Source organism: Lagopus muta (genome assembly GCF_023343835.1).
Source record: "Lagopus muta isolate bLagMut1 chromosome 35 unlocalized genomic scaffold, bLagMut1 primary SUPER_35_unloc_3, whole genome shotgun sequence".
In the NCBI taxonomy this organism is placed as follows: domain Eukaryota; kingdom Metazoa; phylum Chordata; class Aves; order Galliformes; family Phasianidae; genus Lagopus; species Lagopus muta.
The window spans coordinates 27624-52953 of NW_026040160.1; the positions used below are offsets into that span (position 1 = coordinate 27624).

At 59.0% G+C, this 25330-nt stretch overlaps 1 protein-coding gene across 7 annotated transcripts; it reads left to right on the plus strand.

Annotated features, from left to right (window-relative positions):
- Positions 1–1356: 1356 nt before the first annotated feature.
- On the plus strand, positions 1357–25324 carry RBM23 (RNA binding motif protein 23). Of its 7 annotated transcripts, none has more exons than XM_048932676.1 (12): positions 1357–1469; positions 1880–1944; positions 5648–5722; positions 7396–7443; positions 7545–7597; positions 9605–9655; positions 11053–11160; positions 14736–14789; positions 16119–16236; positions 16921–17073; positions 22100–22237; positions 25155–25324. In XM_048932676.1, exons 2-12 carry the CDS (start codon positions 1915–1917, stop codon positions 25305–25307), a joined length of 981 nt encoding a protein of 326 aa, XP_048788633.1. In that variant the 5' UTR covers positions 1357–1469; positions 1880–1914; the 3' UTR covers positions 25308–25324. The 7 variants fall into 7 exon arrangements, with proteins under 7 accessions (XP_048788633.1, XP_048788631.1, XP_048788632.1 ...); XM_048932674.1 differs by having other exon boundaries at positions 1361–1469; positions 1877–1944; XM_048932675.1 differs by having other exon boundaries at positions 1361–1469; positions 1877–1944; positions 9608–9655.
- Positions 25325–25330: the final 6 nt, after the last annotated feature.

The window sequence follows — 25330 nt, forward strand, 5'->3', positions numbered from 1 at the left end:
CTTGGACTGGGGCGGCTGTATTGGGATGGGGGCAGCCATCTTGGATTGGAGTGAGAATGAGTTGGGGGCAGCCATCTTGGATTGGGGGAGGACATCTTGGGTTGGGGCGGCCGTATTGGGATGGGGGCAGCCATATTGGGATGGGGACGGACATCTTGGGTTGGGGGCGGACATCTTGGATTGGGGTCACACTGGGTTGGGGGCAGTCATGTTGTACTGGGGGCAGCCATCTTGGATTGGAGTGAGAATGAGTTGGGGGAAGACGCCTTCGTTTGGGGGCGGGCCATATTGGGATTGGGGTGGACATCTTGGGGCGGACATCTTGGATTGGAGTGAGAATGAGTTGGGGGCAGCCATCTTGGACTCTGGGAGGACATCTTGGGTTGGGGGCGGACATCTTGGATTGGGGCGGCCGTATTGGGATGGGGGCAGCCATCTTGGGTTGCGGGGAGGACACCTTGAATTGGGGGTGGACATCATGGGTTGGGGGTGGCCATCTTGGATTGGAGTGAGAAAGGGTTGGGGAAGCCATCTTGGATTGCGGGCGGCCATCTTGAGGGCAGACTTCTTGGTGGGGGAGCAGCCATGTTGGGTTGGGGGTAGCCATCTTGGATTGGAAGCAAACGTCTCTGTTTAGGATCTCATTGAATTGGGTGTGGCCATCTTGGATTAGGGAGCGATCTTGGGTTGGGGATTGACGCCTTGGATTGGGGGCGGCCATCTTAGATTGGGGTCACGCTGGGTTGGGGTCTGTCATGTTGTACTGGGGGCAGCCATCTTGGATTAAAGGGCATCTTCTTGGTTGGGGCGGCCCTCTCTGGTTGGGGCGGCCATCTTAGACGTTGGGCAGCCATTATGGGGTGGGGCGGCCATGTTGGCTCGGGGGCAGCATCGCTTTTTGTGTGGCCATGATCTGCGGCCATTGTTGCCCCCTCGGCGCCATTTTTCAGCTCCTTTCTCCCCGTTTGCCCCCAAAGATCCCACACATCTCCTCAGTCTCCCCTTTCTGCCCCAATTTTCCTGGTTTTAAGGACATTTGTCCACATTCAGGCCAGTCTCCCCACGTCCTTTATGGGGTTTTCCCATTTCGTGCCGCTTTGTCCCATTTTTGCCCATTTTCTTCCGTTTTCTGCCCCTATTCTCGCGTTTTCACCTCCCTGAGGCTTCACCCCCCCCAGTAGGCCGCGTTTCCATGGCAACGCCTCTCCCGGAAGGGGCGGGACCGCGTCGTCATGGCGACAGCGGGCGGGCAGCCAATGGGGCCACGCCTCTCCCCGCGCCCAATCAGCGCTCCGCTCCGCGCCGACCAATCGGAGGGCTCCGTGCGGCGCGCCGACCGATGGCAAGGCTCGGGAGGCGGGGCGAGCGCCGCGCAGGCGCAGTGCTTCCGGTGGGGCCGCCGCCATCTTGGAGGGCCGCGTCCACCGCCGCCGCCGCCGCCGACTCCGCCGCCGCCGGAAAGGGCCCCGGTGAGGTTGGAGGGGCGGAGTGACGTCACGGAGAGGGCCGTGACGTCACCGGGGGGAGCCGGGTTGGGGATCGGGGCGGAAAAAAGGCGAGAAAAAGGCGAGAAATGGGAGTTTGGGGGGTCGGGGGTAGCGCGCATGCGCGGCGCCGGCGGGGGGGAGGGGAGCGGGGTTAAGGGGCGTGGCCAGGAGGGAGGAGGGGCGTGGCCTCGGGGAGGGGCGTGGCTCGGGAATGGGGCGGGGCTTCGGGGGTCGCGGAGGGGGCTGATAGGGCGCGGTGACGTCACCAGGGGGCGTGGCTAAAGGGCGGCTGAGAACGGGGTTTAATTGGGGCTTAATGAGCGCTTAATGAGCGCTTAATGAGCGCTTAATGAGGGCCTAATGAGGGCCTAATTAGCCGTTCGTCCCAGCAGGAGCACAGCCCGCGGCTGCCGCCCCCCCGGTGGAGATGGAGGCGGGGGGGAAGGCGGGGAGCGAGGTGAGGGGCGGCGCCAGCGGCGGACGGGGCCTTGCGGGGCCTGTGGGCCTTATGGGGCTGTGGGGCCTTATGGGGTTTGTGGGGCCTTATGGGGTTTATGGGGCTTTATGGGGCTGTGGGGCCTTATGGACTTTATGGGGCCTTATGGGGTTTATGGAGCCTTATAGGGCTGTGGGATCTTATGGGATTTATGGGATGTATGGGGCCTTATGGGTTTTATGGGACCTTATGGGGTTTATGGAGCCTTATGGGGCTGTGGGGCCTTATGGAGTTTATGGGGCCTTATGGGGTTTATGGGGCCCTATGGGGCTGTGGGGCCTTATGGGGTTTATGGGGTTTATGGGGCCTTATGGGGCCTTATGGGGCTCTGGGGCCTTATGGGGTTTATGGGCCTTGTGGGGCCTTATGGGACCTTAGGGGGTTTATGGGGCCTTGTGGGGTTTATGGGGCTTATGGGGCCTTATGGGGCTGTGGGGCCTTATGGGGCTGTGGGGCCTTATGGGGTTTGTGGGGCCTTATGGGGTTTGTGGGGCCTTATGGGGTTTATGGGGCCTTATGGGGTTTGTGGGGCCCTATGGGGCTGTGGGGCCTTATGGGGTTTGTGGGGCTTGGGGGGTTTATGGGGCTTATGGGGTTTGTGGGGCTTATGGGGTTTGTGGGGCCTTATGGGGCTGTGGGGCCTTATGGGGTTTGTGGGGCCCTATGGGGTTTATGGGGCCTTATGGGGTTTGTGGGGCCTTATGGGGTTTATGGGGCCTTATGGGGTTTATGGGCCCTTATGGGGTTTGTGGGGCCTTATGGGGTTTATGGGGCTTATGGGGCCCTATGGGGCTGTGGGGCCTTATGGGGTTTGTGGGGCCTTATGGGATTTATGGGGCTTATGGGGTTTGTGGGGCTTATGGGGTTTGTGGGGCCTTATGGGGTTTATGGGGCCTTATGGGGTTTATGGGGGCTTATAGGGCCTTATGGGGTTTATGGGGCTGTGGGGCCTTATGGGATTTATGGGGCTGTGGGGCCTTATGGGGCCGTATGGGGCTCTGGGACCTTATGGGGTTTATGGGGTTTTATGGGGCCTTATGGGGCTGTGGGGCCTTATGGGCCCTTATGGGGTTTGTGGGGCCTTATGGGGTTTATGGGGTTTTATGGGGCCCTATGGGGCCTTATGGGGTTTATGGGGCCTTATGGGGCCTTATAGGGCTGTGGGACCTTATGGGGTTTATGGGATTTATGGGGCCTTATGGGGTTCATGGGGCCTTATGGGGTTTATGGGGCTGTGGGGCCTTATGGGGCCTTATGGGGCTCTGGGACCTTATGGCGTTTATGGGGTTTTATGGGGCCTTATGGGGATGTGGGGCCTTATGGGGTTTATGGGCCTTGTGGGGCCTTATGGGACCTTAAGGGGTTTATGGGGCCTTAGGGGGTTTATGGGGCCTTGTGGGGTTTATGGGGCTTATGGGGCCTTATGGGGCTGTGGGGCCTTATGGGGCTTATGGGACCTTATGGGGTTTATGGAGCCTTATGGGGCTGTGGGGCCTTATGGAGTTTATGGGGCCTTATGGGGTTTATGGGGCCTTATGGGGCCTTATAGGGCTGTGGGACATTATGGGGTTTATGGGCCTTGTGGGGCTTGTGGGGCCTTATGGGGCCTTATGGGGTTTATGGGGCTTATGGGGCCTTATGGGGTTTATGGGGCCTTATGGGGCCCTATGGGGCTGTGGGGGCCTTATGGGGCCTTATGGGGCTCTGGGACCTTATGGGGTTTGTGGGGCCTTATGGGGTTTATGGGGCCTTATGGGGTTTATGGGGCCTTATGGGGCTGTGGGGCCTTATGGGCCCTTATGGGGTTTGTGGGGCCTTATGGGGTTTATGGGGCCTTATGGGGTTTTATGGGGCCCTATGGGGCTGTGGGGCCTTATGGGGCCTTATGGGGCTGTGGGGCCTTATGGGATTTATGGGGCTGTGGGGCCTTATGGGGTTTATGGGATTTATGGGGCCTTATGGGGTTTATGGGGCCTTATGGGGCTGTGGGGCGTTATGGGGCCTTATGGGGTTTATGGGGCCTTATGGGGCCTTATAGGGCTGTGGGACCTTATGGGGTTTATGGGATTTATGGGGCCTTATGGGGTTCATGGGGCCTTATGGGGTTTATGGGGCTGTGGGGCCTTATGGGGCCTTATGGGGCTCTGGGGCCTTATGGGGTTTATGGGCCTTGTGGGGCCTTATGGGACCTTAGGGGGTTTATGGGGCCTTGTGGGGTTTATGGGGCTTATGGGGCCTTATGGGGCTGTGGGGCCTTATGGGGTTTGTGGGGCCTTATGGGGTTTATGGGGCCTTATGGGGCTGTGGGGCCTTATGGGGTTTATGGGGCCTTATGGGGTTTATGGGGCCTTATGGGGTTTGTGGGGCTTATGGAGTTTATGGGATTTATGGGGCCTTATGGGTTTTATGGGGCCTTATGGGGTTTATGGGGCCCTATGGGGCTGTGGGGCCTTATGGGGCCTTATGGGGCTCTGGGACCTTATGGGGTTTATGGGGTTTTATGGGGCCTTATGGGGCCTTATGGGGCTGTGGGGCCTTATGGAGTTTATGGGGCCTTATGGGGCTTATGGGGCCTTATGGGGTTTGTGGGGCCTTATGGGGCTTATGGGGCCTTATGGGGTTTGTGGGGCCTTATGGTGTTTATGGGGCCTTATGGGTTTTATGGGGCCTTATGGGGTTTATGGGGTTTGTGGAGCTGTGGGGCCTTATGGGGTTTATGGGGCCTTAGGGAGTTTATGGGGCCTTATGGGGCTGTGGGGCCTTATGGGGCCTTATGGGGTTTATGTGGCCTTATGGGGCCTTATGGGGTTGTGGGGCCTTATGGGGCCTTATGGGGTTTATGGGGTTTATGAGCCTTATGGGACTGTGGGGCCTTATGGGCCTTATGGGGCTATGGGGGGCTTATGGGACTTATGGGGTCTGGGGGCTATGGGTGGCTGTAGGGCCGTTATGGGGTGCTGTGGGGTCGCTATGGGGCTCTGTGGCTCCCCGTGGGCTTTCTATGAGTCCTTATGGGTCCCCATGGGGTCCCTATGGGGTTGCTGTGGGTCCCTGTGGGTCGCTATGGGGTCCCTATGAGGTCCCTGTGGGTTGCTATGAGTTTCTATGGGGTTCCTATGGGGGCCCTATGGGTCTCTGTGGGTCTCTATGGGTCCCTGTGGGTCCCTATGGGTCTTTATGGGTTCCTGTGGGTCCCTCTGGGTTCCTATGGGTCTCTATGGGTCGTTATGGGTCCCTGTGGGCTCCTATGAGTCTCTATGGGTCGCTATGTGTCGCTATGGGTCGCCATGGGTCTCTGTGGGTCTCTATGGGTCCCTATGAGTCCCTATGGGTTCCTATGGGTCTCTATGGGTTCCTGTAGGGTCTCTATGGGTTCCTATGTGTCCCTATGGGTCGCTGTGGGTCCCTATGGGTCCCTATGGGTCCCTATGCGTCGCTATGGGTCTCTATGGGTCTCTATGTGTCCCTATGAGTCCCTATGGGTCCCTATGGGTTCCTATGGGTCTCTATGGGTTCCTGTGGGGTCTCTATGGGTCGCTATGTGTCCCTATGGGTCCCTATGGGTCTCTATGGGTCCCTATGGGTCCCTATGGGTCGCTATGGGTCACTGTGGGTCGCTATGGGTCTCTATGGGTCGCCATGTGTCCGTGTGTCCGCCCCACAGACGGACGCGATGACGTCGGATGATTTCGATATCGTCATTGAGGCCATGCTGGAGGCGCCCTACAAGAAGGAGGAGGTGAGCGGGGGGCCTATGGGGCTGGGGGGTCCTTATGGGGTGGGGGGGGGTCCGTATGTGGGGCCCAGGGGTCCCTATGGGGTCCCTATGGGGCTGGGGGGGTCCCTATAGGGTGGGGAGTCCCTATGGGGGGCTGATGGGGTCCATATGGGGCTGGGGGGTCCCTATGGGGTCCCTATGGGGTGGGAGGGGTCCCTATATGGGGCCCACGGGTCCCTATGGGCTGGGGGGGGTCTCTATGTGGGGCTGGGGGATTGCTATGGGGCTGGGGGTCCCTATGTGGGGCCAGGGGGTCCCTATGGGGCTGGGGGGTCGCTATGGGGTCCTTATGGGGCTCGGGGGGGTCCCTATGGGCTGGGGGGGGTCCCTATGTGGGGCCCAGGGATCCCTGTGGGGTGGGGGGGGTCCATATGTGGGGCTGGGGGGTCCTTATGGGGTCCCTATGGGGTCCCTATGGGGTGGGAGGGGTCCCTATGTGGGGCCCAGGGGTCCCTATGGGGCGCTGTGGGGTTCTGTGTGTCTCTATGGGGGCGAGAGCCATTTTGGGGCCATTTGAGGGATTTTGGGGTGAATTTGTGGGATTTTGGGGTCATTTTGAGCCATTTTGGGTCATTTTGTGCCATTTTGGGTCATTTTGGGCCATTTTCTGTAATTTTGTGTCTTTTTGAACCATTTTGGGGCCATTTTCTGTCGTTTTTGGGTCATTTTGGGTCATTTTGAGCCGTTTTGGGTCATTTTGGGTCATTTTGGGTCATTTTGGGGTCCATTTTGGGGTCATTTCGTGCCATTTTCTGTCATTTTGGGTCATTTTGGGTCATTTTCTGTCATTTTGGGGCCATTTTCTGTCATTTTGTGTCATTTTGGGGCCATTTTGTGCCATTTTGTGCCATTTTGGGTCATTTTGGGTCATTTTGGGTCATTTTGGGTCATTTTGTGTCATTTTGGGGCCATTTTGGGTCATTTTGGGTCATTTTGGGGCCATTTTGTGTCATTTTGGGTCATTTTGGGTCATTTTGGGGCCATTTTGGGTCATTTTCTGTCATTTTGTGTCGTGTCATTTTTGGTCATTTTGGGTCATTTTGGGGTCATTTTCTGTCATTTTGGGTCATTTTGGGGTCCATTTGGGGTCATTTTGAGGCCATTTTGAGCCATTTTGGGGTCATTTTGTGTCATTTTGGGTCCATTTCAGTCCTTTTAGGTCCATTTTGTGCCATTTTGGGTCATTTTGAAGCCATTTTGGGGCCATTTTGTGCCATTTTCTGTCATTTTGGGGCCATTTTGGGCCATTTTGGGTCATTTTGTGTCATTTGGGGCCATTTTGGATTATTTTGGGTCATTTTGGGTCATTTTCAGCCATTTTGGGGTCATTTTGGGTCATTTTGAGCCATTTTCTGTCATTTTGGGGCCATTTGGGGCCATTTTGGGTCATTTTGGGGTCATTTTGGGGTCCATTTGGGGGTCATTTCGTGCCATTTTCTGTCATTTTGGGTCATTTTGTGTCATTTTGTGTCATTTTGGGGCCATTTTGGGTCATTTTGGGGCCATTTTGTGTCATTTTGGGGCCATTTTGGATCATTTTGGGGCCATTTTGAGCCATTTTGGGTCATTTTGGGGTCATTTTGGGTCATTTTGGGGTCATTTTGGGCTGCATTCTGTGCTTTTGGTTCCTGCAGGCGCAGCCCGGCCCCTCGAAGCCTCCATCAGAAGCTCCTCCCCCTCAGGTGCCGTTTTGGGGCCAAAAAAGGCTTTTTTGGGGTCCTTTTGGGGTGAAAAGGGGCGGTTTGGGGGTCTGACCTTTGACCCTTGACCTCTGACCCCGCAGCAGCCGGCGGCCGAGGAGCAGAGCAAGGAGGGCAGGAAGGAGAGCAGCAGCAGGTGGGAAAATGGGGGGGAAATGGGGGGGGAAATGGGGGGAAATGGGGGAAAATGGGGGGAAATGGGGGAAAAATGGGGGGAAATGGGGAAAATGGGGGGAAAAAATGGGGGGAAATGGGGAAAATGGGGGGAAAATGGGGGAAAAATGGGGAAAATGGGGGGAAATGGGGGAAAAATGGGGGGAAATGGGTCAAAAATGGGGGGAAATTGAGGGGAAATGGGGGGAAATGGGGGAAAAATGGGGGGAAAAATGGGGGAAAATTGGGGGAAATAGGGGGGAAAATGGGGGGAAATTGGGGGGGAATGGGGGGAAATGGGGGGAAAAATGGGGGAAATGGGGGAAAAATGGGGGGAAATGGGGAAAATGGGGGGAAAAATGGGGGGAAAATGGGGGGAAATGGGGGGAAAATGGGGGAATTTGGGTAAAAAGGGGGGGGAAATGGGGGAAAATTGGGGGGAAAATGGGGGAAATGGGGGAAAAAATGGGGGGGGAAATGGGGGGAAATGGGGGAAATGGGGGAAAATGGGGGAATTTGGGGGGAAATTGGGAAAAAGGGGGGAAAAATGGGGGAAAATGGGGGGAAATTGGGGGGAAATGGGGGGAAAATGGGGGAATTTGGGAAAAAGGGGAGAAAAATGGGGGAAATGGGAAAAAATTGGGGGAATTTGGGGTGAAAAATGGGGGGAAATGGGGATTTTGGGGAAAAATGGGGGGAAAATCAGGGAAAATGGGGTGAAAATGGGGGAAAAATTGGGGAAAATGGGGGAAAATTGGGGGGAAATGGGGTGAAAAAAGGGGAATTTGGGGGGGAAAATGGGGAAAAAATGGGGAATTTGGGTAAAAAGGGGGGAAATATGGGATTTTGGGGCAAAATGTGGGGAAAATGGGTCGAAAAAGGGGGAATTTGGGGGGGAAATGGGGGAAAAATGGGGAGGAATGGGGGAAAATTGAGGGGAAAATGGGGAATTTGAGGTGAAAAAGGGGGAATTTGGGAAAAAACGGGAAAATTGGGGGAAAAATGGGGGGAAAAAGTGGGAATTGGGGGGGAAATGGGGGAAAAATGGAGGGAATTTGGGGTGGATTTGGGGGAAAAATGATGATTTTCGGGGGGGAATGGGGGAAAAATGGGGCAAAAAAGGGGGAATTTGGGAAAAAGGGGGTAAAAAATGGGGAGGAATGGGGGAAAATGGTGGAAAAAAGGGGGAAAATGGGGGGAAAAATCAGGGGAAATGGGGGGGAAAATGGGGGGGAAATGGGAGAAAATTGGGGGAAAATGGGGGGAAATGGGGGGAATTTGGGGTGAAAAAGGGGGAATTTTGGGGAAAATGGGGGGAAATGGGGATTTTGGGGGAAATGGGGGGGAAAATAGGGAGGAATGGGGGGAAATGGGGGGAAAAAATGGGGAATTTGGGGGGGAAAATGGGGGAATTTGGGGAAAGGGGGAGAAAAATGGGGAAAAATGGGAAAAATGGGGGAATATGGGGGAAAATGGGCAATTTTGGGGGAAAAATGGGGAAATGGGGATTTTGGGAAAAGAATGGGGAGAAAATGAGGATTTTGGGGGAAAATGGGGGAGAATGGGCGATTTGGGGAAAAAAGAGGGGATTTGGGGGGGGAAATGGGCAAAAATGGGGATTTTTTGGGGGGGGAAAAGGAGTTTTGGGGAGAAAAAAGGAGAATTTGGGGGGAAAGTTGTGGGATTTGGGGTCAGATTTTGGGAATTTGGGGTCAGATTTGGGGATTCTGGGGTCAGATTTTGGGATTTTGGGTCAGATTTTGGGAATTTGGGTCAGATTTTGGGAATTTGGGGTCAGATTTGGGGTCAGATTTGGGGATTTTGAGGTCAGGTTTGTGGGATTTGGGGTCAGATTTGGGGACTTTGGGCCACATTTATGGGATTTGGGGCCAAAGTCGTGTGGTTTTGGTGCAAATCAATGGGATTTTGGGGTTTTTTGGTTCCTGCTGGGGTTTGGGGCCGATTTTGGGGTGAAATCCCCCCCTTTCAGCAGCAGCCGCCGGAAGCGAAGCCGCAGCCGCAGCCGGGAGCACAGACACAGGTGGGGCGGCCCCAAAAACCCCATTGCTGACCCCAAAAACCCCCTTTATAGCCCCAAAAACCCCCTTCTGACCCCAAAATCCCCACTGCTGACCCCAAAAACCCCATTTCTGACCCCAAAATCCTCATTTCTGACCCCAAAATCCCCCCTTCTGACCCCAAAATCCCCATTGCTGACCCCAAAAACCCCATTTTTGACCCCAAAAACCCCATTTCTGACCCCAAAATCCCCATTGCTGACCCCAAAATCCCCATTTCTGACCCTAAATCCCCATTGCTGACCCCAAATCCTCCTTTCTGATTCTAAATCCTCATTTCTGACCCCAAAATCCCCATTGCTGACCCCAGAATCCCCATTGCTGACCCCAAAAACCCCCTTTATAGCCCCAGAAACCCCTTTTGCTGACCCTAAATCCCCATTTCTGACCCCAAAAACCCCATTGCTGACCCCAAAAACCCCATTGCTGACCCCAAAATCCCCATTTCTGGCCCCAAAATCCCCATTGCTGACCCCAAAATCCTCGTTTCTGACCCCAAAATCCCCCAAATCTGACCCCAAAATCTCCCTTTCTGACCCCAAAATCCCCATTTCTGACCCTAAATCCTCATTTCTGACCCCAAAATCCCCATTTCTGACCCCAAAATCCTTCTTTCTGACCCCAAAATCCCCATTTCTGACCCCAAAATCTTCATTTCTGACCCCATATCCCCCATTTCTGACCCCAAACCCCCATTTCTGACCCCATTTCTGACCCCAAACCCCCATTTCTGACCCCATATCCCCCATCCTGACCCCATTTCTGACCCCATTTCTGACCCCAAACCCCCATCCTGACCCCATTTCTGACCCCATTTCTGACCCCACATCCCCCATTTCTGACCCCATTTCTGACCCCATTTCCCCATTTCTGACCCCATTTCCCCATTTCTGACCCCATTTCTGACCCCAAACCCCCATTTCTGACCCCAAACCCCCATCCTGACCCCATTTCTGACCCCATATCCCCCATTTCTGACCCCATTTCTGACCCCATTTCTGACCCCATATCCCCCATCCTGACCCCATTTCTGACCCCATATCCCCCATTTTTGACCCCAAACCCCCATTTGTTACCCCATTTTTGACCCCAAACCCCCATTTCTGACCCCAAACCCCCATCCTGACCCCATTTCTGACCCCAAACCCCCATTTCTGACCCCAAACCCCCATTCCTGACCCCATATCCCCCATTTCTGACCCCATTTCTGACCCCATATCCCCCATTTCTGACCCCACATCCCCCATCCTGACCCCATTTCTGACCCCAAACCCCCATTTCTGACCCCACATCCCCCATTTTTGACCCCAAACCCTCATTTCTGACCCCATTTCTGACCCCACATCCCCCATCTCCGCAGCCGCAGCAGGGAGCGCCGCCGTCGATCCCGCAGCCGCCATCGCAGCCGCCACCGCAGCCGGGAACGGCGCCGATCCCGCAGCCGCGACCGACGGCGCGACGACAGGAGGTGACCTGGGGGTCCTATGGGGTCCTATGGGGTCCTTATGGGGTTTTATGGGGTCCTATGGGGTTCTTATGGGGTGCTATGGGGTGCTATGGGGTCCTATGGGGTTTTATGGGGGTCCTATGGGGTCCTATGGGGTCTTATGGGGGTTCTATGGGGTCCTATGGGGTCTTATAGGGGTCCTGGGGGGCTCTATGGGGTTCTTATGGGGTCCTATGGGGTCCTTATGGGGTTTTATGGGGTCTTGGGGGGGCTGATGGGGGTCCTATGGGGTCCTTATGTGGTCCTGGGGGGTCTTATGGGGTCCTATGGGGTTCCTATGGGGTCCTATGGGGTCCTTATGGGGTCCTATGGGGCCCTTATGGGGTGCTGTGGGGTCCTATGGGGTCTTATAGGGGTCCTATGGGGTTCTTATGGGGTCCTATGGGGTCCTATGGGGTCCTATGGAGTCTTATGGGGGTCCTATGGGGTCCTATGGGGTTCTTATGGGGTCCTATGGGGTTCTATGGGGTTCTTATGCGGTCCTATGGGGTCTTATGGGGGTTCTATGGGGTCCTATGGGGGTCCTATGGGGCTCCTATGGGGTCCTATGGGGTCCTGGGGGGTCTTATGGGGGTCCTGGGGGGTCCTATGGGGTCTTATGGGGGTCCTATGGGGTCTTATGGGGTTCTTATGGGGTCCTATGGGGTCTTATAGGGGTCCTGGGGGGTCCTGTGGGGTCTTATGGGGGTCCTATGCGGTCCTTATGGGGTTTTATGGGGTCTTGGGGGGGGCTGATGGGGGCTGATGGGGGTCCTATGGGGTCCTTATAGGGTCCTATGGGATCCTTATGTGGTCCTGGGGGGTCTTATGGGGTCCTATGGGGTTCCTATGGGGTCCTTATGGGGTCCTATGGGGCCCTTATGGGGTGCTGTGGGGTCCTATGGGGTCTTATAGGGGTCCTATGGGGTCCTATGGGGTCTTATAGGGGTCCTATGGGGTTTTATGGGGGTCCTATGGGGTCTTATAGGGGTCCTGGGGGGCTCTATGGGGTTCTTATGGGGTCCTATGGGGTCTTATGGGGTCCTATGGGGTTCTTATGGGGTGCTATGGGGTCTTATAGGGGTCCTATGGGTCCTTATGGGGTTTTATGGGGTCTTGGGGGGGCTGATGGGGGTCCTATGGGGTCCTTATGGGGTCCTGGGGGGTCTTATAGGGGTCCTGGGGGGCCCTATGGGGGTCTTACGGGGATCCTATGGGGTCCTGGGGGGGTCTTATGGGAGTCCTATGGGGTCCTATAGGGTTCTTATGGAGTCCTATGGGGTTCTATGGGGTTCTTATGGGGTCTTATGGGGTCTTATGGGGTCCTATGGGGTCCTATGGGGTTCTTATGGGGTGCTGTGGGGTCCTATGGTGTCCTGGGGGGGTCTTATGGGGGTTCTATGGGGTTCTATGGGGCCCTTATGGGGTCCTGGGGGGTCCTATAGGGGTTCTATGGGGTTCTTATGGGGTCCTATGGGGTCCTTATGGGGTTTTATGGGGTCTTGGGGGGGCTGATGGGGGTCCTATGGGGTCCTTATGGGGTCCTGGGGGGTCTTATAGGGGCCCTGGGGGGCCCTATGGGGGTCTTATGGGGGTCCTATGGGGTCCTGGGGGGGTCTTATGGGAGTCCTATGGGGTCCTATAGGGTTCTTATGGAGTCCTATAGGGTTCTATGGGGCCCTTATGGGGTCCTGGGGGGTCCTATAGGGGTTCTATGGGGTTCATATGGGGTCCTATGGGGTCTTATGGGGGTCCTATGGGGTCCTGGGGGGTCTTATGGGGTCCTATGGGGTTCATATGGGGTCCTATGGGGTTCTTATGGGGTTCTATGGGGTCTTGGGGGGGCTGATGGGAGTCCTATGGGGTCTTATAGGGGTTCTATGGGGTCCTGTGGGGTCTTTATGGGGTCCTATGGGGTCCTGGGGGGTCTTATGGGGGTCCTATAGGGGTCTTATAGGGGTCTTATGGGGGTCCCATGGGTCTTATTGGGTCCTATGGGGTTCTTATGGGGTCCTATGGGGTTCTTATGGGGGTCCTGTGGGGTCCTTATGGGGTCCTATGGGGTCCTGGGGGGTCTTATGGGGGTCCTATGGGGTCCTGTGGGTTCTTATGGGGTGCTGTGGGGTCCTATGGGGTCCTGTGGGGTCCTGTGGGGTCCTTATGGGGTTCTGGGGGTCTTATAGGGGTCCTATGGGGTGCTATGGGGTCCTATGGGGTCTTACAGGGGTCCTGGGGGGTCTTATGGGGTCCTATGGGGTCCTGGGGGGTCTTATGGGGTCCTATGGGGTCTTATGGGGTTCTTATGGGGTCCTGGGGGGTCCTATGGGGTCTTATGGGGGTCCTATGGGGTCTTATAGGGGTCCTTGGGGGTCCTATGGGGTCTTATGGGGGTCCTATGGGGTCCTATGGGGTCCTATGGGGTCTTACAGGGGTCCTGGGGGGTCTTATGGGGTCCTATGGGGTCTTATAGGGGTCCTTGGGGGTCCTATGGGGTCTTATGGGGGTCCTATGGAGTCCTATGGGGTTCTTATGGGGTTCTATGGGGTCCTATGGGGTCCTATGGGGTCTTATGGGGGTCCTATGGGGTTCTATGGGGTCCTATGGGGTCCTATGGGGTCTTATGGGGGTCCTATGGGGTTCTATGGGGTGCTGTGGGGTCCTATGGTGTCCTGGGGGGGTCTTATGGGGGTCCTATGGGGTTCTTATGGGGTCTTATGGGGGTCCTATGGGGTTCTATGGGGCCCTTATGGGGTCCTGGGGGGTCCTATAGGGGTTCTATGGGGCCCTTATGGGGTCCTGGGGGGTCCTATAGGGGTTCTATGGGGTTCTTATGGGGGTCCTATGGGGTCCTATAGGGGTCTTATAGGGGTCTTATGGGGGTCCCATGGGTCTTATTGGGTCCTATGGGGTTCTTATGGGGTCCTATGGGGTCCTGGGGGGTCTTATGGGGGTCCTATGGGGTCCTGTGGGGTTCTTATGGGGTGCTGTGGGGTCCTGTGGGGTCCTGTGGGGTCCTGTGGGGTCCTTATGGGGTTCTGGGGGTCTTATAGGGGTCCTATGGGGTGCTATGGGGTCCTGGGGGGTCTTATGGGGGTCCTATGGGGTTCTTATGGGGTCCTATGGGGTCTTATGGGGGTCCTATGGGGTCCTATGGGGTCCTGGGGGGCCTGATGGGGGTCCTGTGGGGTCCTATGGGGTCTTGTGGGGGTCCTTATGGGGTCATATGGGCTCCTGTGGGTCCTATGGGGTCTTATGGGGGTCCTATGGGGTCCTATGTGGTCCTTATGGGGTCCTGGGGGGTCCTATGGGGTCCTGTGGGGTCCTTATGGGGTCCTGGGGGTCTTATAGGGGTCCTATGGGTGCTATGGGGTCCTGGGGGGTCTTCTGTGGGATCCTATGGGGTCTTACTGGGGCCGCATGGGATCCTATGGGGCGATAGGGGGCGCTGTGCAGAGCTCTGTGGTCTCCCGGGGCTCCTATGGGGCGCTGTTGGGGGCGGGGGGCTCTGTGGGGTCTGTGGGGCCGCCCCACTGATTTGGGGTTTTTGTGTGGGGCAGGCGGCGCTTCGGGCACAGCAAAAGTCCGCTGTACAGAGAGAAGAGTCCTGTCAGGTGGGGGCGCTGTGGGGCTGGGGGGATGTGGGGGGTGGGGGGGGATAGGGGGGGATATGGGGGGGGATATGGGGGGATATGGGGGGATATGGGGGGTGGGGGGGGATATGGGGGGATGTGGGGGGCTGTGGGGGGGGCTATGGGGTGCTATGGGGTGCTATGGGGGGCTGTGGGGGGATATGGGGGGCTGTGGGGGGGGCTCTGGGGTGCTATGGGGTGATAGGGGGGCTGTGGGGGGATATGGGGGGATATGGGGCGTTATGGGGGGATATGGGGCGCTATGGGGCACCTATGGGGGGATATGGGGGGCTGTGGGGGGGTGGGGGGGGCTATGGGGCAGCTATGGGGTCTTATAGGGTTGCTATGGGGTCGCTTATGGGGGCACTTGTGGGGCAGCTATGGGGTCACTTATGAGGTCACTTATGAGGTCACTTATGGGGCAGCAGTGGCATCAGTTCCAGGGCACTTATGGGGCAGCTGTGGGGTCAGTTCCGAGTCACTTATGAGGTCACTTATGGGGCAGCCGTGGGGTCAGTTCCGAGTCACTTATGGGGCAGCTGTGGGGTCACTTATGGGGTCACTTATGGGGCAGCTGTGGGGTCACTTATGGGGTTACTTATGAGGTCACTTATGGGGCAGCTGTGGGGTCATTTATGGGGCAGCTATGGGGTCACTTATGGGGTCACTTATGGGGTTACTTATGAGGTCACTTACGGGGCAGCTGTTGGGGTCAGTTCCGGGTCACTTATGGGGCAGCTGTGGGGCCACTTATGGGGTCACTTATGGGGCAGCAGTGGGATCAGTTCCAGGGCACTTATGGGGCAGCTGTGGGGTCAGTTCCGGGTCACTTGTGGGGATCAGTTCCGGGTCACTTGTGGGGCAGCTGTGGGGCCACTTATGGGGCAGCTATGGGGTCACTTATGGGGTCACTTATGAGGTCACTTATGGGGCAGCTGTGGGTCACTTATGGGGCAGCTATGGGGTCACTTATGGGGTCACTTATGGGTCACTTATGGGGCAGCTGTGGGGTCACTTATGGGGTCACTTATGGGTCACTTATGGGGCAGCTGTGGGGGTCAGTTCCAGGTCATTTGTGGGGCAGCTGTGGGGTCACTTATGGGTCACTTATGGGGTCACTTATGCGTCGCTTATAGGGTTGCTTATAAGGTCACTTATGGGGCAGCCGTGGGGGTCAGTTCCGGGTCACTTATGGGGCAGCTGTGGGCCACTTATGGGGCAGCTGTGGGCCACTTATGGGGCAGCTGTGGGGTCACTTGTGGGGCAGCTGTGGGGCCACTTGTGGGGCGCTGAAGGTGACTTGTGGGGCAGGGAGGCGGTGGGGGCGCTGAGCCCCGAGGAGCGCGACGCCCGCACCGTGTTCTGCATGCAGCTGGCAGCCAGGATCCGGCCCAGGGACCTCGAGGATTTCTTCTCCGCCGTCGGGAAGGTCAGGGGTCAAAGGTCACGTGGGGTCAAAGGTCATGTGGGGGGCAAAGGTCACGTGGGGCAAAGGTCACGTGGGGGGCAAAGGTCACAGAGGGGTTGTGGGGTCACGTGGTGGGATTTGGGGTCGGGGGTGGGGTCACGGAGGGTTCAGAGGTCACAGAGGGGCGGAGGTCATGGTGGGGTCAGAGGTCACGGGGGTGGAGGTCACGGTGGGGGTCACGAGGAGTCAAAGGGTGTATGGGGCAGAGGGCCTTTCTATGGGGCAGAGGGCCTTTCTATGGGGCAGAGGGCCTTTCTATGGGGCTGAGTGTCTCAGTGTGGGGTAGAGGGCCTTATCTATGGGGCAGGGGGCCTTTCTATGGGGCTGAGTGTCTCTCTATGGGGCCAAGGGCCTTTCTATGGGGCAGGGGCCTTTCTATGGGGCAGAGAGTCTCTCTATGGGGCAGAGGGCCTTTCAATGGGGCAGGGGTCCTTTCAATGGGGCAGAGGGCCTTTCAATGGGGCAGGGGTCCTTTCTATGGGGCAGGGGGCCTTTCTATGGGACAGGCAGCCTTTCTATGGGGCAGGCAGCCTTTCTATGGGGCAGGGGTCCTTTCTATGGGGCAGGGGTCCTTTCTATGGGGCAGGGGCCATTCTATGGGGCAGGCTGCGTGGCAGTGGGGCAGGGCGCTGCGTTGCCCCCCAGGTGCGGGACGTTCGCATCATCTCGGACCGCAACTCGCGGCGCTCCAAGGGCATCGCCTACGTCGAGTTCTGCGAGATGCACGCCGTGCCGCTGGCCATCGGGCTGAGCGGGCAGCGCCTGCTGGGCGTCCCCATCATCGTGCAGGCATCGCAGGTAGGGGGCGCTGTGGGGCGCTATGGGGGGATATGGGGTCATATGGGGGAATATGGGGGGATATGGGGTGCCATAGGGTGCCATAGGGCTGAGCGGGCAGCGCCTGCTGGGCGTCCCCATCATCGTCCAGGCCTCCCAGGTAGGGGGCGCTGGGGGGCGCTATGGGGGGATATGGGGGGATATGGGGCTGAGCGGGCAGCGCCTGCTGGGCGTCCCCATCATCGTCCAGGCATCGCAGGTAGGGGGCGCTATGGGGCGCTGTGGGGCGCTATAGGGTGCTATGGGTGGATATGGGGCGCTATGGGGTCATATGGGGGAGATATGGGGGGATATGGGGTGCCATAGGGCTGAGTGTGCAGCGCCTGCTGGGCGTCCCCATCATCGTCCAGGCCTCGCAGGTAGGGGGCGCTGTGGGGCGCTATGGGGTCATATGGGGGGGATATAGGGTGCCATAGGGTGCCATAGGGCTGAGTGTGCAGCGCCTGCTGGGCGTCCCCATCATCGTCCAGGCATCGCAGGTAGGGGGCGCTGTGGGGCGCTGGGGGGTCATATGGGGTCATATGGGGGGGATATAGGGTGCCATAGGGTGCCATAGGGTGCCATAGGGCTGAGCAGGCAGCGCCTGCTGGGGGTCCCCATCATCGTGCAGGCATCGCAGGTAGGGGGCGCTGTGGGGCGCTATGGGGGGATATGGGGCTCTATGGGGCGCTGGGAGCGGATATGGGGGGGATATGGGGGGATATGGGGTGCCATAGGGCTGAGTGGGCAGCGCCTGCTGGGCGTCCCCAGCATTGTCCAGGCCTCGCAGGTGGGGGGCGCTATGGGGCGCTATGGGGGGATATGGGGCGCTATGGGGCGCTGGGAGCAGATATGGGGGGGATATGGGGGGATATGGGGTCATATGGGGGGATATGGGGTGCCATAGGGTGCCATAGGGCTGAGCGGGCAGCGCCTGCTGGGCGTCCCCATCATCGTCCAGGCCTCGCAGGTAGGGGGCGCTGTGGGGCGCTATGGGGGGATATGGGGCGCTATGGGGCGCTGGGAGTGGATATGGGGGGGATATGGGGTGCCATAGGGTGCCATAGGGCTGAGTGCGCAGCGCCTGCTGGGTGTCACCAGCATCGTCCAGGCATCGCAGGTAGGGGGCGCTATGGGGCGCTATAGGGTGCTGTGGGGGGATATGGGGGGGATATGGGGGGGATATGGGGTCATATGGGGGGGATATGGGGGGATATGGGGCTGAGTGCGCAGCGCCTGCTGGGCGTCCCCATCATCGTGCAGGCCTCGCAGGTAGGGGGCGCTGTGGGGCGCTATGGGGGGATATGGGGTGCTGGGGGGGGATATGGGGGGATATGGGGTGCCCATAGGGGGCGCTGTAGGGGGATATGGGGTGCCATAGGGCTGAGTGCGCAGCGCTTGCTGGGCGTCCCCATCATCATCCAGGCCTCACAGGTAGGGGGCGCTGTGGGGCGCTATGGGGGGATATGGGGCGCTGTGGGGCGCTGGGAGCGGATATGGGGAGATATGGGGGGATATGGGGCGCTATGGGGCGCTGGGAGGGAATATGGGGGGATATGGGGGGATATGGGGTCATATGGGGGGATATGGGGTGCCATAGGGCTGAGTGCGCAGCGCCTGCTGGGTGTCACCAGCATCGTCCAGGCATCGCAGGTAGGGGGCGCTATGGGGCGCTATAGGGTGCTGTGGGGGGATATGGGGGGGATATGGGGTCATATGGGGGGGATATGGGGGGATATGGGGCTGAGTGGGCAACGCCTGCTGGGCGTCCCCATCATTGTCCAGGCGTTGCAGGTAGGGGGCGCTGTGGGGCGCTATGGGGTCATATGGGGGGGATACAGGGTGCCATAGGGTGCCATAGGGTGCCATAGGGCTGAGTGTGCAGTGGCTGCTGGGCGTCCCCAGCATCGTCCAGGCCTCGCAGGTAGGGGGCGCTGTGGGGGGATATGGGGCACTGGGGGGGGATATGGGGTGATATGGGGTGCTGTGGGGTCATATGGGGGGGATATGGGGGGGATATGGGGTGCCATAGGGCTGAGCGGGCAGCGCCTGCTGGGCATCCCCATCATCGTCCAGGCCTCGCAGGTAGGGGGTGCTGTGGGGCGCTATGGGGCGATATGGGGTCATATGGGGGGGATATGGGGGGGATATGGGGGGATATGGGGCTGAGCGGGCAACGCCTGCTGGGTGTCCCCATCATCGTCCAGGCCTCGCAGGTAGGGGGCGCTGTGGGGCGCTATGGGGGGATATGGGGCGCTGGGGGGGGATATGGGGGGGATATGGGGGGAGATATGGGGGAGATATGGGGGATATGGGGTGCCATAGGGCTGAGCGGGGCAGCGCCTGCTGGGCATCCCCAGCATCGTCCAGGCCTCGCAGGTAGGGGGCGCTGTGGGGCACTATGGGGGGATATGGGGCGGTGGGGGGAGATATGGGGGGATATGGGGTCATATGGGGGGATATGAGGGGGATATAGGGGCTCTATGGGGTGCCATAGGGCTGAGCGGGCAGTGACTGCTGGGCGTCCCCATCATCGTCCAGGCCTCGCAGGTAGGGGGCGCTGTGGGGCGCTATGGGGGGATATGGGGGGGATATGGGGCGCTGGGGGGAGATATGGGGGGATATGGGGGGATATGGGGTGCCATAGGGCTGAGTGCGCAGCGCCTGCTGGGCGTCCCCCAGCATCGTCCAGGCCTCGCAGGTAGGGGGCGCTGTGAGGCGCTATGGGGGGATATGGGGCGCTATGGGGCGCTGGGAGTGGATATGGGGGGGATATGGGGTGCCATAGGGTGCCATAGGGCTGAGTGCGCAGCGCCTGCTGGGTGTCACCAGCATCGTCCAGGCATCGCAGGTAGGGGGCGCTATGGGGCGCTATGGGGTGCTGTGGGGGGATATGGGGGGGATATGGGGGGGATATGGGATCATATGGGGGGGATATGGGGGGATATGGGGCTGAGTGCGCAGCGCCTGCTGGGCGTCCCCATCATCGTGCAGGCCTCGCAGGTAGGGGGCGCTGTGGGGGGATATGGGGCGCTATGGGGTGCTATGGGGTGCTTGGGGGGAGATACGGGGTGTTATGGGGTGCCATAGGGCTCAGCAGGCAGCGCCTGCTGGGCATCCCCAGCATTGCCCAGGCATCGCAGGTAGGGGGCGCTGTGGGGCGCTGGGGGTCATATGGGGTCATATGGGGGGGATATAGGGTGCCATAGGGTGCCATAGGGCTGAGTGCGCAGCGCCTGCTGGGCGTCCCCATCATCATCAGGCCTCCCAGGTAGGGGGCGCTGTGGGGGGGGTGTGGGGTCTCTATGCATCTCTATGATCGCATCCCTATGGGTCTCTATGGCTCCATTGCTTCCCTATGGGTCCCTATGGGTCCCTGTGGGTCCCCATGGTTCCCTATGGGTCTCTTTAGGTCCCTGTGGGTCCAATGCTTCTCTATGGGATCCCTATGGCACTTATGGGGTCTCTGTGTGTCCCTATGGCACTTATGGGGTCTCTATGGGTCCCTATGGGATTTATGGGGTCCCTATGGTACTTATGGGGTCTCTATGGGTCCGTCCGTAGGCAGAGAAGAACCGTCTGGCGGCCATGGCCAACTCTATGGGTCCCTATGGGATCTATGGGGTCCCTAGGGGTCTCTATGTGTCCCTATGGGTCCCAATGGGTCCCTATGTGTCCCTATGGGGTCTCTATGGGTCCCTATGGGTCTCTATGGGTCCCTGTGGATCCCTACGGCACTTATGGGGTCTCTATGTGTCCCTATGGGGTCGCAATGGGTCCCTATGTGTCCCTATGGGGTCTCTATGGGTCCCTATGGGTCTCTATGGGTCCCTGTGGATCCCTATGTTACTTATGGGGTCTCTATGTGTCCCTATGGGTCCCTAGGGGTCCCTATGTGTCCCTATGGGTCTCTATGGGTCCCTATGGGTCTCTATGGGTCCCTGTGGATCCCTATGGCACTTATGGGGTGTCTATGGGTCCGTGCCCCACAGGCAGAGAAGAACCGTCTGGTGGCCATGGCCAACTCTATGGGTCCCTAGGGGTCTCTATGTGTCCCTATGGGTCCCTATGGGATTTATGGGGTCCCTATGGGGTCCCTATGTGTCCCTATGGCACTTATGGGGTCTGTATGTGTCCCTATGGCACTTATGGGTTCTCTATGGGTCCCTATGGGTCTCTATGGGATTTATGGGGTCCCTATGTGTCCCTATGGCACTTATGGGGTCTGTATGTGTCCCTATGGCACTTATGGGGTCTCTATGGGTCCGTGCCCCACAGGCAGAGAAGAACCGGCTGGCGGCCATGGCCAACTCTATGGGTCTCTATGGGTCCCTATGGGATTTGTGGGGTCCCTATGGGGTCTCTATGTGTCCCTATGGGTCCCAATGGGTCCCTATGTGTCCCTATGGCACTTATGGGGTCTCTATGTGTCCCTATGGCACTTATGGGGTCTCTATGTGTCCCTATGTTACTTATGGGGTCTGTGGTGTTGCTGCCCCCCTCAGGCAGAGAAGAACCGTCTGGTGGCCATGGCCAACTCTATGGGTCCCTAGGGGTCTCTATGTGTCCCTATGGGTCCCTATGGGATTTATGGGGTCCCTATGGGGTCCCTATGTGTCCCTATGGCACTTATGGGGTCCCTATGGGTCCCTATGGGTCTCTATGGTACTTATGGGGTCTCTATGTGTCCCTATGGGTCCCAATGGGTCCCTATGGGATTTATGGGATCCCTATGGCACTTATGGGGTCTCTATGTGTCCCTATGGCACTTATGGGGTCCCTATGTGTCCCTATGGCACTTATGGGGTCTCTATGGGTCCCTATGGCACTTATGGGGTCTCTATGGGTCCCATGGGATTTATGGGGTCCCTATGGCACTTATGGGGTCTCTATGGGTCCCATGGGATTTATGGGGTCCCTATGGCACTTATGGGGTCTCTATGGGTCCCATGGGATTTATGGGGTCCCTGTGGCACTTATGGGTTCTCTATGGGTCCGTGCCCCACAGGCAGAGAAGAACCGGCTGGCGGCCATGGCCAACTCCCTGCAGAAGGGCGGCGGCGGCCCCATGCGGCTGTACGTGGGAGCGCTGCACTGCAACATCACCACCGAGATGCTGAGGGGCATCTTTGAGCCCTTCGGGAAGGTGGGGGGGTGTGGGGGGGGTATGGGGGGGTATGGGGGTATGGGGGGTATGGGGGGATATGGGGGGGATATGGGGGGTGTGGGGGGATATGGGGGGTGGAATATGGGGTGGGATATGGGGGGATATGGGGATATGGGGTGGGATATGGGGGGATATGGGGTGGATATGGGGGGGATATGGGGGGTGGAATATGGGGTGGGATATGGGGGGATATGGGGGGGTGTGGGGTGGGAATAGAGGGATATGGGGGGGAATGGGGGGGTATGGGGTAGGATATGGGGGGATATGGGGGGTGTGGGGGGTGTGTGGTGGGATATGGGGCAGTATGGGGGGCATATGGGGGGCTATGGGGGGGTATATGGGGGGTGTGGGATGGGATATGGGGTGGGAATGGGGGATATGGGGGGTGGAATATGGGGGGAGTGGGGGGGATGTGGGGGGTGTGGGGTGTATGGGGGGGAATGGGGCATATGGGGTGGGATATGGGGGGTGTGGGGTGTATGGGGGGATATGGGGGGGTGTGGGGTGGGAATGGGGGGGGAATGGGGGGATATGGGGTGGGATATGGGGGGATATGGGGGATATGGGGTGGGATATGGGGGGTGTGGGGTGGGATATGGGGGAGGATGGGGGGGTGTGGGGGGTGTGGGGTGGGAATGGGGGATGTGGGGGATATGGGGTGGGATATGGGGCAGGAGGGGGGGGATATGGGGTGGGATATGGGGGGTGTGGGGTGGGATATGGGGAAGGATGGGGGATATGGGGGTGTGGGGTGGGAGTGGGGGATATGGGGGGATATGGATGGGATGTGGGGGGTGTGGGGGGGTATGGGGTGCGATATGGAAGGGAATGGGTGGGAATTGGGGGGGGAATGGGGGCATATGGGGGATATGGGGTGGGATATGGGGGGGAATGGGGGGTGTGGGGTGGGATATGGGGTGGGGAATGGGGGGGAGTGGGGGGGATGTGGGGGGTGTGGGGTGTATGGGGGGGAATGGGGGGATATGGGGGGGTATGGGGTGGGATATGGGGGGGGAATATGGGGGGGTATGGGGGGATATGGGGGTTATGGGGGGTGTGGGGTGGGATATGGGGCGGGAAGGGGGGGATATGGGGGGATATGGGGTGGATATGGGGGGGATATGGGGGGGATGTGGGGAGTGTGGGGTGTATGGGGGGGAATGGGGGATATGGGGTGGGATATGGGGGGGATATGGGGGGGAATGGGGGGGATGTGGAGGGGGGGAGTGGGGTATGTGGGGGTGGGAATGGGGATATGGGGGGTGTGGGGGGTGTGGGGTGGGATATGGGGGGGAATGGGGGTTATGGGGGGTGTGGGGGATATGGGAGGATGTGGGGTGGAGATGGGGTGGGATATGGGGTGGGAATGGGGGGATATGGGGGTGGAATATGGGGAGGAATATGGGGGGTTATGGGGGGATGTGGGGTGGGAATGGGGGGGATATGAGGGGTGTGGGGTGGAGATGGGGGGATATGGGGTGGGATATGGGGTGGGAATGGGGGTATGGGGTGCGGATGGGGATATGGGGGGTGTGGGGTGGGAGTGGGGGATATGGGGGGATATGGGTGGGATGTGGGGGGTATGGGGGGGATATGGGGAGGAATATGGGGGAATATGGGGGGATGTGGGGGGTGTGGGGGGGTATGGGGTGCGATATGGGGGATGTGGGGGTCGATGGGGGATATGGGGCGTGGAATATGGGGGGTATGGGGGGGATATGGGGGGTGTGGGGTGGGATATGGGGTGGGAGTGGGGGGTATGGGGGGTGGAATATGGGGGGGAGTGGGGGGGATGTGGGTGTGGGGTGTATGGGGGGGAATGGGGTGGGATATGGGGGGGGGAATATGGGGGGCTATGGGGGGATATGGGGGTTATGGGGGGTGTGGGGTGGGATATGGGGCGGGAGGGGGGGGATATGGGGGGATATGGGGTGGATGTGTGGGGGATATGGGGGGTATGGGGGGATATGGGGGGTGGGATATGGGGGGATGTGGGGGGGATATGAGGGCGTATGGGATGGGATATGGGGGGGTGTGGGGTGGGAATAGAGGGATATGGGGGGGAATGGGGGGTATGGGGTAGGATATGGGGGGATATGGGGGGGTGTGGGGGGTGTGTGGTGGGATATGGGGCGGTATGGGGGGCATATGGGGGGCTATGGGGGGTATATGGGGGGTGTGGGATGGGATATGGGGTGGGAATGGGGGATATGGGGGGTGGAATATGGGGGGAGTGGGGGGGATGTGGGGGGTGTGGGGTGTATGGGGGGGAATGGGGCATATGGGGTGGGATATGGGGGGTGTGGGGTGGGATATGGGGGGTGTGGGGTGTATGGGGGGATATGGGGGGGTGTGGGGGTGGGAATGGGGGGGAATGGGGGGATATGGGGTGGGATATGGGGGGTGTGGGGTGGGATATGGGGGGGGTATGGCGGATATGGGAGGATGTGGGGTGGGAATGGGGGATGTGGGGGATATGGGGTGGGATATGGGGGGTGTGGGGGGGGTATGGGGTGCGATATAGGGGGGGAATGGGGTGGGAATGGGGGGGAATGGGGGCATATGGGGGGTGTGGGGTGGGATATGGGGGGATATGGGGGAGGATGGGGGGTGTGGGGGGGTATGGGGGTCATGTGGGGGATATGGGGTGGGAATGGTGGGGAATGGGGGATATGGGAGGATGTGGGGTGGAGATGGGGGGTATGGGGGGATATGGGGGGTGTGGGGGCTGTGGGGTGGGATATGGGGTGGGAATGGGGGCATATATGGGGTGGAATATGGGGATATGGGGGTGTGTGGGTGGGGGTTATGGGGTGGGTATGGGTGGATATGGGGGCGATATGGGGTGAGCTATGGGGCGGGACGTGTGGGGCAGCGCCGTTCCTCCTCCCCACAGATCGACAACATCGTGCTGATGCACGACCCCGACACCGGGCAGTCCAAGGGATACGGCTTCATCACCGTGCGTCAGCCTGCCCCACAGCTGCCCCACAGCTGCCCCATAGCTGCCCCACAGCTGCCCCATAGCTGCCCCATAGCTGCCCCATAGAGACCCCATAGCAGCCCCATGGG